This window comes from Prionailurus bengalensis, chromosome D4 (assembly GCF_016509475.1).
Source record: "Prionailurus bengalensis isolate Pbe53 chromosome D4, Fcat_Pben_1.1_paternal_pri, whole genome shotgun sequence".
NCBI classification, from domain to species: Eukaryota; Metazoa; Chordata; class Mammalia; order Carnivora; family Felidae; genus Prionailurus; species Prionailurus bengalensis.
In genome coordinates this window covers 60,568,143-60,584,608 of record NC_057359.1, presented here as the reverse complement: position 1 = coordinate 60,584,608, position 16,466 = coordinate 60,568,143, and the positions used below count along the sequence as shown (strand labels likewise).

Below are 16,466 nucleotides of genomic sequence, written 5' to 3'. Positions count from 1 at the left end.
AGCAAAAAAGAAACCCAAAAATCAGAATGCTACCATACCAGAAATTTGGCCTAAAACTAATAGGCTAGCCATAATAAACATTAAACATTTTATTAACAATAATTTTGCTTGCCTTCTTAGAATTTAGAAGGGCTTTGGGGGATGGTTTGGATGGCCCAGGTCTCTTAAAAAAGGTGTCCAAGGAAGTTTGAATTGATGCCTTCTTTGTCTCTCGATTAATGTCCCTGTAGCAAGCAGAGGCATTCACAATCATTGCATTGACTGTAAGAACTGGGCTCAAAGTAGACGGTGTTCAAAATGTACGTGGTTAATGAGGATGAGGATGGTGTTTTTCCCATTGAAGAAAACTTTCAGAAGACAAAATGGACCCAACATTCCCCCCCTTCACCTTCTCCTACAGCTTTTTTTTTATTCCGGGATATAACTTCCGGAGACCTACCCTAACACCCCTAGGAATGTGAACAACAAGTTCAGGAGAATGGCAGGAGCCCAGGCTTTTCCACGCGGGGTGTGCAGCACTGTGGCTCTGTCACTGGCTAGCCAAGTGTGTGACTCTGGACAAGGGATTCAGACTCTCCCAAGCCTCAGCTTCCTCATATGTAAAATGAGGGCCATGTTATTTCTATTCTATTTGTAGAAATATTTTTTGAGGAATACTAATGAGACAACACACATAAAGCATCTACTACAGTGTATGATACGTAACAGATCCTCTAAAAACGGTAAATACAATTATGATTATTTCTCATTCTTCACTGTCCTTGGGGACTGAGACTTTCACAACCACCAAATGGCCCTCATTCATCAATGACCAGGTCAGAACACCCAAGAAAACAAATCCCATACAAGGTTTGCTTCTGCTCTGCCTCTGTGTGCTAGGACACTGACAAAGGCTTCTGGTGAAACATCAAAGAGGACTCCAGTTGGCATAAGAATTAGGCAACAGCCAGTCATCCAGCATGAGAAGGTACTGTGTGGCACTCTGTTCTAGAAAAAAGGTGTTCTTACGCTCACAATGACTGTGAATCGATAGGCCTATCATTGACACATAAACAATAAAGGCTTGGTGTAGCCTGTCAACTGGGAGACACCAGCACTTACTTTAGTACTCCTGTTGGAATTCCCAGTTTAAGGTCAATTTGGGTATGAAATAAATTTGTAGGTAAAAAGAATATGCCCCAAAGGCAATGGAAAGAATGGCAGAGTTGGATTTGAATCGCTAGATATGTGGCCACTGAGTAATTATTTAAACTCTCTAAACTTGGTTTCCTCATCTCTAAAAGAGGTACAGCTCTTCTCTTTTCTCTGGGTTCTAGGAGGACACATTGGGCAAATGTTAATGTCCTCAAATACAGCAAAACTCAATAAATGTTTCCTTAAATATTGGAAACGGGGATTGGTTTGGAGGGAAAGAATAGAACCAGTAAAAAAGGAAGGAGCCCAAGTACCTGGGGTGTACCTATATCAGAAAAGGGGACAAAATTCATGAAGCAAAGCTAAGAAACAGGATCCTAACATTTGAGAAATATGAGCTAAATGTGGTCCACTTAATGAAACATAAAAATAAAGGGACTCAATAAAAGGCAATTTAGCCTACATTGGAGTAGAGCCTTAATTATTGATTAGAAGGGAAAAGATGCTATAATTCTGGCAGGAAATCCTTTGTTAAAAGAAGTCACAATTTAACTACCTTCCCTTCCTTGAAATACTAATAAAGCATTCTGTACAAGTGATGTGAAACCCAAATATTTTAATGTATTGTGACATCAGAATTGAAAGAGATAGTACAGAAAGATGCCTTATCCTCTTGGGTTCTGCTCTTCCAGATCTTGAGACACCTCCTATATGCTTACATAAACCTCTTCCAATTAACATTTGTAAGGTGAGTCAAATGGAAACACTTGACTTTATGTATATGTAAAAACAGTAAGAAGCCACAGGCTTCTTTGGATAGTATGAAACAAGCTGGAGTTCCATTAGCCATATTAAAATGGAATTCTGTATATATGCCAAATTTACAGAATATCATATTTAGAGAAATCAGTCACTTAACAATCTTAAATTCATAGAAATTTCCAGGTGGCAGCCAAACAGAACAGCTTGGGAGGCTGCCCCATACCTTGCATTAACCTCTCTCTCCAGCTCTTTTTTGGCCTACAATCTCCACATGGACTGGACCCCCATTAGTACAGTTTCCCGACTTACAAAGCAGAGTTAAGCGTATTACCTTATTTTATTCTCAGAACTTCTAAGTAAGGTAAGGCAGAGATTATTAGCCTTCCTGCTTCATAAGTGAGGAAACTGAGGCCCAGGGAGAAGAAACAATTTGCCCAAGGTCACACAGCGAGCCTGCAACCCAACTGGCACTTAAACTTATCTTTTCATAGCTTATCCTAGTATGTAAGACTGAGGAGGATTTTGCGGTTCCCATGCAAAACTTAAGCCAACAGCAATCCAGCTGGGGCACAAAATCAATTAGAAGACCTAAAACTTACTGGAGCTGTCCTTGGACTGTTCCACCTACAACTCAGATATGCCACCAGTATGAATAGCTTTTTCTATACAAGTATAACAGTATAGAATAGCCTGGCCAGTCTGGGGGGAAAAAAATTAAGATAAATGTTTAAGGCTATGGTCAATATATGAAACTCAAAAAAGACAAAAAAGAAAAGAATTCCCCTGTGAAAGGACACCAGCGCAGTATCAGGTAGGGAGAGCAAAGCCATAGAACACAGAACTAGAAAGGCCCTGATCTTTAAAACTTCTCTAGAAAGTATTATAGTAAGAACCACCACTTTCTTGATCAATTACTATTTCCAAGCATTTCCCTCAGTATAAAGAAATATGAAAATGAAAATGACCAATAAGTCCTGGTTTCCAAATTCTCACATACTTACCAAAGGTTCCAAGGTGCTGATATCTTTCAGCTTATTTCCACTTAAGTTTAGATGTGTGAGATTTGGAAGTTTTTCTGCTAACATGTCCAGACCTCCAAAGATTCTATTGTCACTGAGCTCAAGCTGCAAGATAATATACAATATACACACAAATACACACAGAGAAACACTTTTAAGTACCAAATACAGTTTTTAAATATTTATCAAGATCAAATAATCTCTGTTCCTATCAGGACATGTTTGTTCACTCTATTTGATTAAACACAGATAAATAGTTTATAGATTCCAAGAGCATTTCAGGGGAAGAGGAGAAACAGGATGGATAAGAAGAGCTGTGTTAGAAGTTAAGAATTCCTTAACCAGTTGCTAATTGTAATAGTTTGCTCAAGATCTGGCTCCTAATATCAGTGAATCCATTTTCTAACCTAAAAAGTGGGTCAAAGCAAATTAGAATTCTTTGAGAAGTTGTAATACTCTATACCTGCCAGGAAGGGTAAATGGTCTGTGCATTCTAAGCAGCTTATTCCGTGTGCCAAACAAAACTCACTATGGCGACTCGAAACCTAATTTGGTCTGTAGAGTTCTGACACATTGTAGGGTTCTATACCTGGAAGCCACCGGGGAATGTTGCTCTGAAGGCTACAGGAGTGGGATAGGCCCCAAAACAAGCCCTTAAAGAAGCTCCATGACCTCAGAAAAGTGAGTGGAGCAACAGCTTCAGGGTTGCCGAAACCAAGTCCCCAGAGGCCACTTCTTGCATAAAGCCGCACTAGCCTTTATAAGAACCTACTCTTATTTCTTAGCTGCAGGTCAAGTAGCACAGCAAGCCGTGTGCCAATGAAGAAAGAGCCTTCACCAAGGAATCAGAATGGGAAGTGAAAGAAATTGGAGCCTGGAAAAGTTAGACAGTTGAGAGCATATAATTCAAACTCTTCAGTTTGCAGATGAGAAAACTTAGGCTATACAACTGGTTTCAATTCTCTATTTTAAGTGCCAACAACAACGGTAACCTCATCTAACTCTTACACAGTACCTAAGTGCCAGGCAATGTTTGAAGCACTAGAGATACACGAACTCATTTACTTTTACTAACCCTATGGGGTAGGGTAGAATTATTACCCGCATTTACAGATGAGGAAAAATGAACTACAAAGACGACTCTAAAACTTGGCCAAGATCACAAAGTAGCTCTGGTGGTGACTGAGGATTCCGAAGCCAGGCAGGCTAGCTTCAGAAGAATTTGCCTTTCCCACCATGTTACGTACAAAGAATAGCATGAAAACTTCATGTAATTTGGTCTTTGGCATGCTATGAAATAAACTACATGATGCAGAACAGAGAACTTTTAAAAACTTCAATATTTGTTGGAAGAATGACTTTAAATGACAACTCAAGTCTTCAACAACTTAGGTGTTATTAAATATTTCAGAAGATGAAACTGCAACATTTCAAAACATTTCTTCCTTCCCATGGGATATTCCAGTCAGATTATCTAGTCATGGTCTAGATTTAAAAATACAAGTCTATAATCAACAAAGACTCAAGTGTTAGCTTTACTGAGATTTTAGTAAATCAAAACAAAGAGACCATTTCTCTTGGTTAGTTGGAATATCACACATTATGTAATGTTCGTATCCTTTCAACATGACTATCTTAGGAAGCAGAGAAACAGGGCAATCTGCCAAAGCATTTAGTGACATGTTTATTTTGAAATGAAATCAATGTGTAAATTTAGGAAACCTGTGACATTCGTACAACAAAATTTCTTTCAGAACCTGTTTCTTGTTAAAAAGTAATCTGTGCTCTAGGACAGAAAGAAAATAAGGTCTGTATCAGTTGTGAGAACATCTTATCTGCCTTTAAGTTTGATTTGTAGGATCTCTCCATTCCTCCCTAACTCTGCAAGGAAGTGATTAACAAGACTTCAGAAGAATTTGATAAAGCCTATATAGATGGGTCACTGATTCACTCCTCTTCTAAGTCAGACAGCACACAGACCACAGTACATCAGGAAAATGTACCAGGATGCTAGGAAAACAACACAAAATACACACTAGAATCATACTAGCATCAAGTTTACGTAGATACATGCCAGAAAGCCACCAGTTGTTTAATGGGCTAACCAGAGCTCCCAATGTCACCAATAACCATGTAAACATAAAAAGATTATACTTGAACCTGTAAAGTAGATGCTTAACAGAAGAAAGGGAACTATTTACCAATTTAAATATAACAAGATTATTCTTCCTGATAGGAAGCTAAGTTACCTGAAACTCATGAGGACTGCCTGAACACTTATTACCTAACTAAGGCAAATAAGTAAACATTTCTGGTTTTTAATTCATATACTTAACCCAAAACAAGTTCCTCTCAGGACTCAAACAGACTACAGGAACAGCCTATTTGCATTTTGTCTAATTCTGATTCCAGACTTCAATGTGTACTTTTGGATGACAGTTCTGCTTAAAATCCCTAATAACATGAACACCGAAACAGTGGAAAATTCTGCAATATTTATGTGACCATGTATCTTTTATTATATAATAGAAAAAGCATGGTTTAGGAAATAGGAGATACGGATTCTAGTTTTGGCTCTAGTACAAACCTCTTTTGTAGGTGGCTTTAGGCAAATTACTATACCTTTCTGGGTCTATTGCTATGCTTATAAAATAAGGGACTAGAAGAGCAAAGTTTCTTCCAGTTTTAACATTCTGGAGCTCAGTGACAGTTACATGGGTAAGGACATGAGAAAACATTTTCCTTGAGGGTTTTTTATTGGTAGTTGGGGGGGTCTGATTGGTTTATAATTAGACCAATAAAATATGAACAATGAGCCATCAATTACGATAGGGAAATACAGTAGCTTCATTACAGTGATTTCTTGCAGTCACAACACATTTTATTTTTTTTTAATTAATTTTTTTTTCTGAAGGAGAGAAAGAGAAAAAGAGTGCAAATGTGCTCGTGCAAGCAGGGCACACACACAGAGAGGGAGAGAGGGAATCCCAACCAGGCTCTGCACTGTCGGCACAAAGCCCGATGTGGCGCTCAAACCCATGAACTGGGAGATTATGCCCTGAGCCCAAATCAAGAGTCAGATGCTTAACTAACTGAGCCACCCAGGTGCGCCTAATCACAACACATTTTAAACTTTCTTTCTAATCATTAAGAATTCGTAATGGGTTTGAATTATCATAGATTACAAATCTGAAGTCTTTACTGAAACTCACCCTTAATCAACAAACAAAACATGAAGAGAGGCCCCTGTGGTTCCTAAACCAGAGCATACTAAGAAAAAACACATAGCTAACATACCAACAAATTTATAGCAATTAATTAGTAACTTATTCACAAAATAATTATTCTTCATAACTATTTATTGATCATCCAACATGTATTATTTCCAAACATCACAGCAATTCTGTAAGGTCAGGTGGTAGCACCAGTTTACAGGTGAGGAAATTGAGCCTTAGAGAGATTAAGTAACCTGCAGAAGATTACCCATCAGGGAAATGATAGAGCTGGAATCCAATCCCAGATATGCCCAGTTCCAAAGGCCATGTGCTTTCTGCTACACTAAATGCTTCCTTACAAGTAAAATCACCTATGTTTCCCTTCTCATAATGTTCTCTCTTTTACTGCTGAAGAAAAAGTACTTACCTTTTTCAATTTAGGTAGTTTGGGGAGATTTGAAACTGAAATCAAGCCTACATTTATTAAACTGAGGAACTCTAAGTTCACAAATTCAGCTGTTAAGCCCTCAATTTTCCCATCATTTGATTTGCAATTGTCCAGAACAAGTTCTCGAACCTGTGAATGACAAAGGGGAAAAAAGAAAAAAAACAAAACAAAACCAAGCTTTCAAAAACATACATAAAACAAAGAACGAAGCAAAAACTACAACCATAAACACGGAGCAAAAACACCCACATACAGGGGCAGCCTCTACTTAAACCAAGATCACAGTTATAAATAAATGAAAAATGATTAAGCCTTTAGTAACAATATACTACTAGATATCAAGGATGGAATGTTACACCATGGTATAAAAAAGATTTAAACGCTTTACTTTCCAGAGACAGAAACTACAGTTCTTAAGATACAGGTGAAGAAACTATTATCTCCCTGATTCCTTTTCCCAAGTCTATTCTCCCAAGGCGCGGCTTTAACTATAAATGCAGAGAAGACCACCCCACCCCTTCCAGGGCTGTGTCTCCCTCAACGCCCAGGAGATGGACACAGGAGAAGAGGAAACATTTGCTTTTCCCAACAAGATCGCTAAGAGATTTTGGCAACACGTTTCTGCACTACACATTTACTCATCTTTACTAAGATTATCTTGACAATAGAAGGGGTCAAGACACAAGAGGCCTTAATTCAAAACAAAGATCAATTTGGGTTACATGTGATGAAGATATTTCCAGGGGAGAAAACTGTTAAACATTAAATTAGATTTTTCAGGCCATAAAATCTCCTTTGTGGATCCTGAAATTCAGAATTCCAATCCGTCCAAGGGTATCATATCTGAAGATTTTAGTTAGTTTGTTTATTTATTTATTTATTTATTTATTTATTTAAACTCTAAGCCCAACGTGGGGCTTGAAGTCACGACCCTGAGATCAAGGGTTGCATGCTCTATTGACTCAGCCAGCCAGGTGCCCCATGATTTTAAATACTGATCAATTAATAAACAGTCTGTGAATATCTACCATGATAATCCCTATTCCATTCCTGTTCTGTGGTTAACTCTGAAACTTGCAACTTTTAACACATTTTGGTCAATATACAGTGATGCAAATTAGAATTAACGGCAGTAACGGCCAAAGGCATTCTTGTGGTGAATCTACCATGTTTGATAGCATTCATCAAGCAGGTACATGGAAGTAAGATACTCATAGTTCTAAAAAATATGAGCTAGTAATGTCTTCATCCTCCAGTGCAAAATCCAAGGATAGTATTCTGGTAATTGCTATCATTTACAGAGAACTTACTCATTATTCTTTGCACCACAACACCCTCCCCCCGTTTACAGAGAAGGAAACAGATTTAGAGTCGTGATACACACAACACCACAACTTCTCACTTGCTTCTTCACTACTTCTCACTACCCTGTCTACTTCCTCCTCATAAGCCCTGGTTTCAGTTAGGATGCATGCAGGCCTATTACACCTTTAAGTCTTTCTTTCCTTCATTCCACATTTCTTCACACATCTCTGCCATTTCCCCCCTTTTTACGGAAAATAAGTATTTCTGAAAACTTAAGGTGTCAAATGAGGAGAGGTGGGCTCTACAAACAGATGCCTGAAGTCATATCCTCCTGGCTCTACCACTTACAACCTGTGTGATCTCAGAAGACTCACCTAACCTCTCTGTGTCTCAGGTTCCTCATCTGCAAAGTGAAGATAACAGTACTCACCGCATGGAGTTGCAGAGGAATAGCACCTGGAACATACTGAGTGCTAAAAAAGTAACTTCTGGGGAAAAGGAGTAGGGGTATGACAGGGACCTACCTCTGCTGTTTATTCCTATTTGTAATGAGGTTTTTATAAGCATGTATTTCTTTTGTATTAAAAAAAAAAAAGTAAAACCAACAAACCATAAAAATAAAGTCAACTGTAACTGCCCACACACCTAATACAGCACTACAACTAAAATGTTCTCACTTGGTTTGGGGGATTTTCTATGACTATATGACAGAGGATCCAAATTATACAGAGTAACACTTATATGCCAAAAGCCAAATGAGGACGAATTAGATTTAGCCATATTGCCTCCCAGGTCACTGGGTGAAATCACCTTTTGGATATTTCTTTCAACTGGTTTGTTGAACCAAACAGCAAAATAGGAATCAAGAGGAAGGAACTGGGAGAAAAAAAAATGTTAAATGGTTCTAGTTGCTGGGTATGAAAGATGGTGGAGGGGAGTTGAGGTTCTGGCTTACAAAAATGGGAGCCATGTAGCTAGATGGAAATAAGCAGGGAATGGCTTTCTGAGGGGTGGATGTAATGAATACCATGAAGGCTACTGAGTTTAAAGTTCCTTTGGGAATGTGGTTTGGAATAGAGGCGGGTTGTCAGTTCTGTATTTGGAATCATCAGGGCAGAGACAATAGTGGAAGGATGGAATCCCTAAGAAGAGGGCCAACGACAGAACCCTGAGGAACCTGCAAGAAAGACCTAAGAAAAACTGAGAGTGGTACCAATGGTGAAGTATTAGTTTCAAACACGTGTAAAGGCTTATGGAAATAAAGCATGAGAAGTTATTGAAAAAGGACTGAAAAATTAGAAAACAACTTAAAGGCCCATCAACAAGGGACGTATTTCCAAGATACACTGTGGGATGAAAAATGTGCAGAATGGGTATTATCCTTTATGCTATAGACCACACACTTTCTTCTATGTACAGAAAATCTCTCAGGAAGAGAAACTGAGTGGTGGGGAGAGCTTGCTCTACATAACCTTGTTTAGCATTTCAATGGTGATAATGTTAACTTATTACAAGTATAACAATTTTAAAAGCCATTGCTAGACTTCAAGTTTCATGATGGGCAGGGTAATGTCTACTTTAGTTACCACTATATCTCAGTATGAGAAAGAGTTTTCACAACTGTTAAATGAGGAAAACTGGTCACAGGCTTGTCAGAGTACTGTATTGGGATTTGTGTCAGGATTGTAGGGGATTGAGTAGATGATACAATAGAAAACTTGGATATAAAGAGAACCTCTTTCTGATCACAAGCATAATCACATCAATGCAAGTAATATTTACGTTTGTCACTATGAAGATTTTGGTATATTAGTTCAGTCTCTTTGTATATTTCAAATGTCGTGAGATAAAACTCTATTACTTAGCTTATTTTAACAACTCTGAATATTTTTTAAATGACTAAAAACATTAGAGTATATGGATGAACCAAAAATTACTTTACAATCCTCCCTGTTGAATGTATTTCTAATTCTCCCTATCATAATAATGGCACAATACCTTCGTGTAAAATTTCTTTTGTAATTAGGATTCTCTCCTCACAATTTGTTGCTAGATGAAAGAATACAGACATTCGAGTCTCTGTTACTGAGTTCTGAGTTCCTAACTTAAAATGGCAACCAACCCGTCTGTTAAATACTTTAAGTATTTAAACATATATCCAGAATGTGACCTTTCTGGATATATGAAAATTTTAGGTATTTGCATTTATTTATCTTTTGCTCAAGGATACGGTTTTTACCCTAAGTGAGAAAAAAAATAACTCAAAAGAAGCATGGACAAAAAACAGACAAGCCATAAAAAATACAGATCACATTAAAAAACTGATGTTCAACTACAACAGTAAATACATATTAAAAATGAGATCATTCTACTCTTGTTGGAGGCAGGGAGCTCTTCCTACAGAGGTCAGGATGGATACAGGTGTAGGGGAGTTTCTAAGCGGGAGAGCAAGAAGTTCAGGGAATGCACACTGGAGACCTTTAATTTTCTCCATGAGTAGAAGGTAACAGAATTTACTGGGGGGGGAGTAGGGCAGAGGATTGTATGGCTCAGCAGAGAAGGCATGCCCCTTGACCTTTCCAGGAAGCTGAAGATGTAGTAAAGCATGCTATCTGCTAGAACAGAGCGCCACAGGCACAGGAGGATCAGCCACTGAGGAATATGCACAGAGCAGAGTAGAAATTACTGGAGAAAGCAGAGGCCACAGGAGGGTTCCACTTGGGGTTGTGCCCAGGATAACAGGTCTGGAAAGTCAACCCTCAGCAGCCTTCCTCCAGCCCATTTAAAGTTCTAAACAAGAACATGGCAAAACGTGTCGGCTCTCAGGCATGGGGTCAGCAACATTTGAGAAAACTAAGCCTCCTCCACCTCTACACCTTGACTATGAAGCGATCCTGACTCACTTGCAAGGGAGATAACAACTGCAGAAGAGGGGGCGGTGGGTAGGGAGTTGGGGATAGATAATCCCGTGACCTCTCAATAAATGAGGGATTCTAATCAAGAAAAGAATGGTCCCAGCTTCTCCTTTGGATGTTCCAAATCCTCCCAGAGCTACTATCTAAGGAGGTAAGGATGGGCAGGCACTTGTACATTTGTGTGTACAAGTCAGGGAGCTGTTTGGTCCAAGATGAAGTTAACTGGACTTCTGCTTGAAGATGGATGGGACTTTTAAGGCCAATTCACTCATCAGCACCATTTTCTAATTAAACTATATATATTTTTTCCAAACATGAATTCAGGATAAACACTTAACTGAAAGTAATCCATATTATTTCCTATTTAACTCGTGTTTTTGTTTCCTGCAACTATCAGTAAAACAGTACTGTTTTCTAATACTTTTTCACTGAAAAATCTGAACTATACTGTAGCCAAGTTATGGCGATGGGTGCTAGGGGTCACAGAGAAAAATCAAGCAATTTTCCTTTCACCCTCTCCAACTTGCTCTCACTTCCCGTTCTCCTGGCTACTTAAAAACAAAACAAAACAAAACAAAACCTACCTGGTTTAAATTGCTTGGGTGATCTTCCCCAGTTATAAGTTAGGAGGGGGAAACATGGAAGAATTACAGAGTTACCAATTCTTTTAATTAGAAAAGTAATACATGGTTATTGCAGAAAGTGAAATCATCCAAAAATGTAGAATAAGTAACTTCTGTCATCCTTGCCAATTTCCATTCTTCTGAGTTAACCAATGTTCAAACCTTTTTCCTTACCATTATTTTAAAATAATGTTTTCAAAATGACAGAACAAATTTAGATCAGGTTCTCAGCTGTGTTTAGGTGACAGAACTGTCAACATGAGAGAAGGAAACACTCATATCCTATTGGTGGGTAGGTAAAGAAATGAACCATTCTAAACAGCAATTTGACAGAAGATTCACATTACAAGAAGTTCATTTCAGTACTATTTAAAATGGCAAAAACCCTTCTAACCACCCCATAAGTTATGATCCATGCAAACATTAACAATAAGACTGTAAAATAATAGTGACAGAGAGATAAAGAAGCTTACTCTATTTATGTAATAATATATGCATTAACAGAATTTGGCTTTGGAAAAAAATAGACATTCTGGTAGACCATACACCAGAATGTCTAGATAAAAATCTTACACACACCTGCCCACCCTATTTTATTAATGTTTATCTATATCCAGGATTTTTGACTTATCTGTATCTAATTTTTTCTTCAATTTAGATTACTTATAAAATGAAAAAAAAACCCAACAATTAGTTGGCTATGCAACCAATCAGAATACCCCATTGTGCTCAAAATTACATTAATAGACAAGATGGCAAAAGTTGGGGAAAAAATTTTAAAAGGCATAAAAGTGGGGAAACCGGAGATGTGTCTCTTAAGTAAAGACAATTCTTATGGGTGAGAAGTGCCTAGTCTTCGCACACAGCCCACCAGGGTCCCACATGGACATCCACTGTGAACCACAGAACTGCTGGGCTTTCTAACTTTGAATGGAAAACTCAAAAACAGCTAACATCAAGGCTAAGTGTGCTGGAAAAGAGTGTCATGTTTGGTGTAATGGAAGGATGAGAGCCTCACATAAGGAACACATATTTTTTCCAATTTTAGAATATAACTAAATTACATCTCACTATTGAATGCCAGTGTCTCATTTCACATCTGAAAATACCAATTTCTGTAGTGTATACGGTATGTTCCAGCACTGCACAATTTGCTCTCAGTGAAGTAACTGACAATGCAAATATTTTGCATAAGGTATTTCTTACCTTCGCCTATAGTTTTAAATGGTGATCTCCATTCTTTATGTAGATTATTTTTAAATGCCATCTTAGGCCATTTTTTCCACTATGAAAACACACCTGATGTGAAGAGCTCTTTTGGTCTTAGAAAAAAACCGAATTATACATTTCTTTGCAAGTACCCTCTTAAAGAAATGTCCATACTTGTTTTAAGGAATAAGGATATGGTAATAGGTGAACTAAACCTATTATCTTGGTCTCATGTATTCTGGCAAGGAACCTAAGAAGGTAAAAGTGTTACCAGGGTCATACTCAAACCTCAAAAACAAAAACAAACGAACAAAAAAACCAGCCATGGGCACAATAAAAGCCCATCTGGTCTAAACAAAGAAAAAAAAATGTGATTAAACCTTCACCCTCCTCAAAGTCTTAGTTCTCATTTGATGATTTTAAGGTCAACCATGGGATGCATGTATGCATTTAAGAGCTCCTGTCCATATTATACATTCAGTGAAGAAAGGGTTCTTTTTCTTTTCCCAAATGACAAGGGTCCCAGAGGCCAAGTCTGCTCTGTAACTGCTGGCCCCACAACAAACATAAATAGCCATGTGACTGAGTTTGGTTTTAAAGGAGTCATCTTCAAACTTTTCATTTGCCGCAAGGATGATTCTTTTGCGCAAAACACTGTTTAACTCCTCTTTTAGAATTTCCTTCAAAATCCACTGCATTTTTTTCCTGAAAAGCCTCCAGTTTAAGGTCAAAGCTTTCCTTTCTTAAGAACCTGACTCCTGCTGTCTCTGTCTCCTCCTCAGGTTCCCTAGGGCAGCCTTTCTTTGCCTATCCCCCAACCTTGGCAGGCTCCCAGGATGCTCCCAAAGCCCCTAAATCGCACCAGTGCAATAGGCACCACCGGGTTCTGAGGCTTCAGAATGGAGGAGGCTGCTCTCTACTTCACCCTGCTTTTCCAGGCCCTGCCATAATGCTGGTACTCAAATATTTATTTAATAAACCAGTGGACTGCTGTAGGCTAGTCCTGTCCAACACAGTAGCCACTAATCACCTGCTGCTTTTGAACCCTTGAAATGTGGACAGTGCCAAAGATAAACTGACTTTTAACGTTGATGAAACAATCACCTGACTCTGACCTGTCTTTGGCAAGAGTGTAAGGCCTAAGAGGATTACCTGAAAAGTTAAAACCTGCACCTATATACCCATTTCTAAGAAGTAACATATTAGATATCGCATACGAAAAAATTCCATATAGTGGGAACATCATCCCAGCTGTGCTTCCCTGATAGGAAGAACACTGCTCTTACTTTAGTTTACTACTTTAACAGCACTTTAGTTTGCGGACAAAGAATTCAAATTCCAGATTTTAAAGCGCTTTGAAGTCCCATGTGCATACTTTTAGAAATGTTGGCTAAATCTAACTACTCCACATTGCACTGACGTGCAGCTACGCAGTAATAACGCAAAGGTATGAAAATTAATAACTCCTCAAAATGGGAACACCACTCTTCAAGTTTTAGGGTGCGAGGAGGCTTAACCGTTCATTACACTAGCACGTGGCCGACACAAAATGTCTGACTGTGGACGGAAGGGACGGCCCTGGTCAAACCTCAACCTTAAAACCCAGAGTGCCGAGCCGAGACGCCCAACTGCCTCATATCCTCCGGGGACGCTGGGGGGGCTTGCGGGGCGGCCCGCCCGGTACCCCATTTGTGGGGACACCAGGCAAACCCTGGTTGACGAATTTTCACAAGTTAGCAACTTATTACCCACAGCTACCTGCCTCCACGAAGCGCGCCCATCGCTCGACTGGGGCAGAGTGGGAGGACTTCCCCTGGGCTTCCCCAAGGCCAGGGAACGCCACTCACCCGAGGCCCCGGTCTGGCGGAGGCAAGGCCACACCGCGCGGGCGCCGGGGAACATGGCCCCGCGCCCGGCCGCCGCGAGGGCAGGAGTGGAGAAGAAAGAGGCGATTCTCAAAGCCCCGCTCGCCGCTCACGCAGCCGCGGCGGCGGGTGCCGGCCTCCCTGGAGCACGTGCCGGGGCAGAGGCCGCCGGGACTGCGCGGCCCGCGAACCCAGCCGAGGCCCGCCCGTACCCCCGCTGCCTAGCCCGGGCGGAGGCGGCCGCCTGGCGTTGCCCTTTTAAGAACGGGGGAGGGGGACGGCAGCGCGCCCGAGAGGAGTCGAGCCGGAGGAGTCGGCGGCGGCCGGAGCGCGCGGCTCCCGCCAGTACGAGCCGAGTCCCGGCGAAGCGGGCGCAAAACAAACCACGGTCTGGGCCCGGGAGCAGCGGCTCGAACCCACAGGCCGGTGTACGCAGCGGAGGGAGACGGGCGCCCGCCAACATGGCGCTGCGTCGGACCGTGGCGCGCCCCGGCTGGCGCGAGGAGCCGCAGCCCGCCCACACCGAGGGGCCAGACTCCGGGCAGGGGCCCCGGGCTCCGCCACCGCGGCGAGGAGTAAAGGCAAAGCCGTCGCCGCCGCCACCACGGCTGGCCTGGGCCGAACGGGGCGCGTCCCGGGAGACCGGGAGTGGGGAAGGCCCGGAGGACGAAAGGGGAGCGAAAGAAATGGGGGAGAAAGTTTTATTTTTAGGCTTGAAAAATGGCGGGAACCGCGTCCTTTTTTCAAACTTGGCCTCGGGAGGGGCGGCGATTGCGCCACCTCCGCCGCCCGGCTCGCCCCTCCCCCGCTCCGCGCGCGCGAGGCCGCGCCCGCCCAAGCCCCCCGGACGCGCGAGGGGGCTCCTTGCCCCCCTCGGAGGCCGACAGCCCCCCCTCCTCACCCCCACGGCCCCGGCCCTCAGCCCGGCCGGCGCCAACCGTGAGGCCTGACCGGAGAAGTCCCCGCCCCGCCCGAGCCCCTTCCCAGGCCGTCCGGGAGCGCTCGGAGCCCGGGCGGCCCAGCCCCGGCTAGCCGCGCGGCTCCTCGGCAGGCCCGGCCTCCGCCCGGCCGCGCATCCCGGGAGGCTGCAAACATGGCTCCCAGCGTTACACAACCCCCTCCTCCCTCCCTCGCCGCCGGCCACACGCACACGCGCTCCTCCGGGGAAGGACCCCGGCGGGCGAAGAGCTCAAAGTTTGCTTTCCCCCACCCCACTGCCTTCCCCAGACGGCCGCGGGGGCCCGCGGGCGCCAAAGAGTTAATCCCCGCGCGCTCGCTCCCCCCCTCCACGCCCGCCAACCCGCCCGCCTTCCCTGTCCGAGCCCGCGAGCTGCGCCCTTCTACGAGCCGGGGCTGGCGAACCCGCGGCCCGGGCCCCGCAGGTGGCCACCATTACATGCAAGTCATCGGGGGGAGAGGGCGCCCGACGGGGTCTCTGCTTACAGCTGCCGGAGTCCGGTTCCTCAGCTCCAGGTGGATCCTCCTCTTCATGTCCATGTTTCCCTCTTCCCCCCTCTTCAAACTTAACTTTCCGCGGCGGGGGCGGAGGGGGGAGAGGCGTCCCGGCCTGCGCAGCGAGGGCCGTCGGAAGGGGTCTGCTGGCGGCAGAGGCCGGCGGCGCGGTCCCAGGAGGCGGGCGGCGTGCGGGCAGGCGAGCGGAGCCCCCGGAGCCAAGTTACTCACGGGAGCGGAGAGAAACCATGGAGGGAAAAGGGGGCTGGAGCGCAGCGCTGGTCTCACTACCGCCGCCCCCGGCCGCGGCCCCGCACTGCGCTTAAACCGGCGACGCGGCGCGGGCGGCTGCTCGGCTCGACTCGGCCCCGCGCGGCGCTGCTCGGCTCGGCGGCCGCGGCTGCACCAAGGACGGGGCGGGGAGACGCGCGGCGGGAGGGGCGGAGGCCGGGGGGGAAAGGCGCAGCCCCGGGGACTGGAGCGACTTCCTCCCTCCCTCCGACTGCACGTGGGGCGGCT

General features: G+C 43.2%; 1 protein-coding gene across 2 annotated transcripts in view; it reads right to left on the bottom strand.

Moving 5' to 3' along the window:
* The window catches only part of ANP32B (acidic nuclear phosphoprotein 32 family member B), a 24,607-nt gene extending 8,141 nt beyond the window's left edge, over positions 1–16,466 (bottom strand). Inside the window, exons 1-3 of one of the 2 annotated variants that reach the window (XM_043565588.1) lie at positions 15,939–16,466; positions 6,558–6,707; positions 2,898–3,020 (exon numbers count right to left, since the gene is read on the bottom strand). In XM_043565588.1, coding sequence (XP_043421523.1) covers positions 2,898–3,020; positions 6,558–6,707; positions 15,939–15,992 — 327 coding nt within the window. In that variant the 5' untranslated portion in view covers positions 15,993–16,466. The remainder of the gene's footprint in view (positions 1–2,897; positions 3,021–6,557; positions 6,708–15,938) is intronic. The other variant, XM_043565587.1, reaches the window with a different exon arrangement.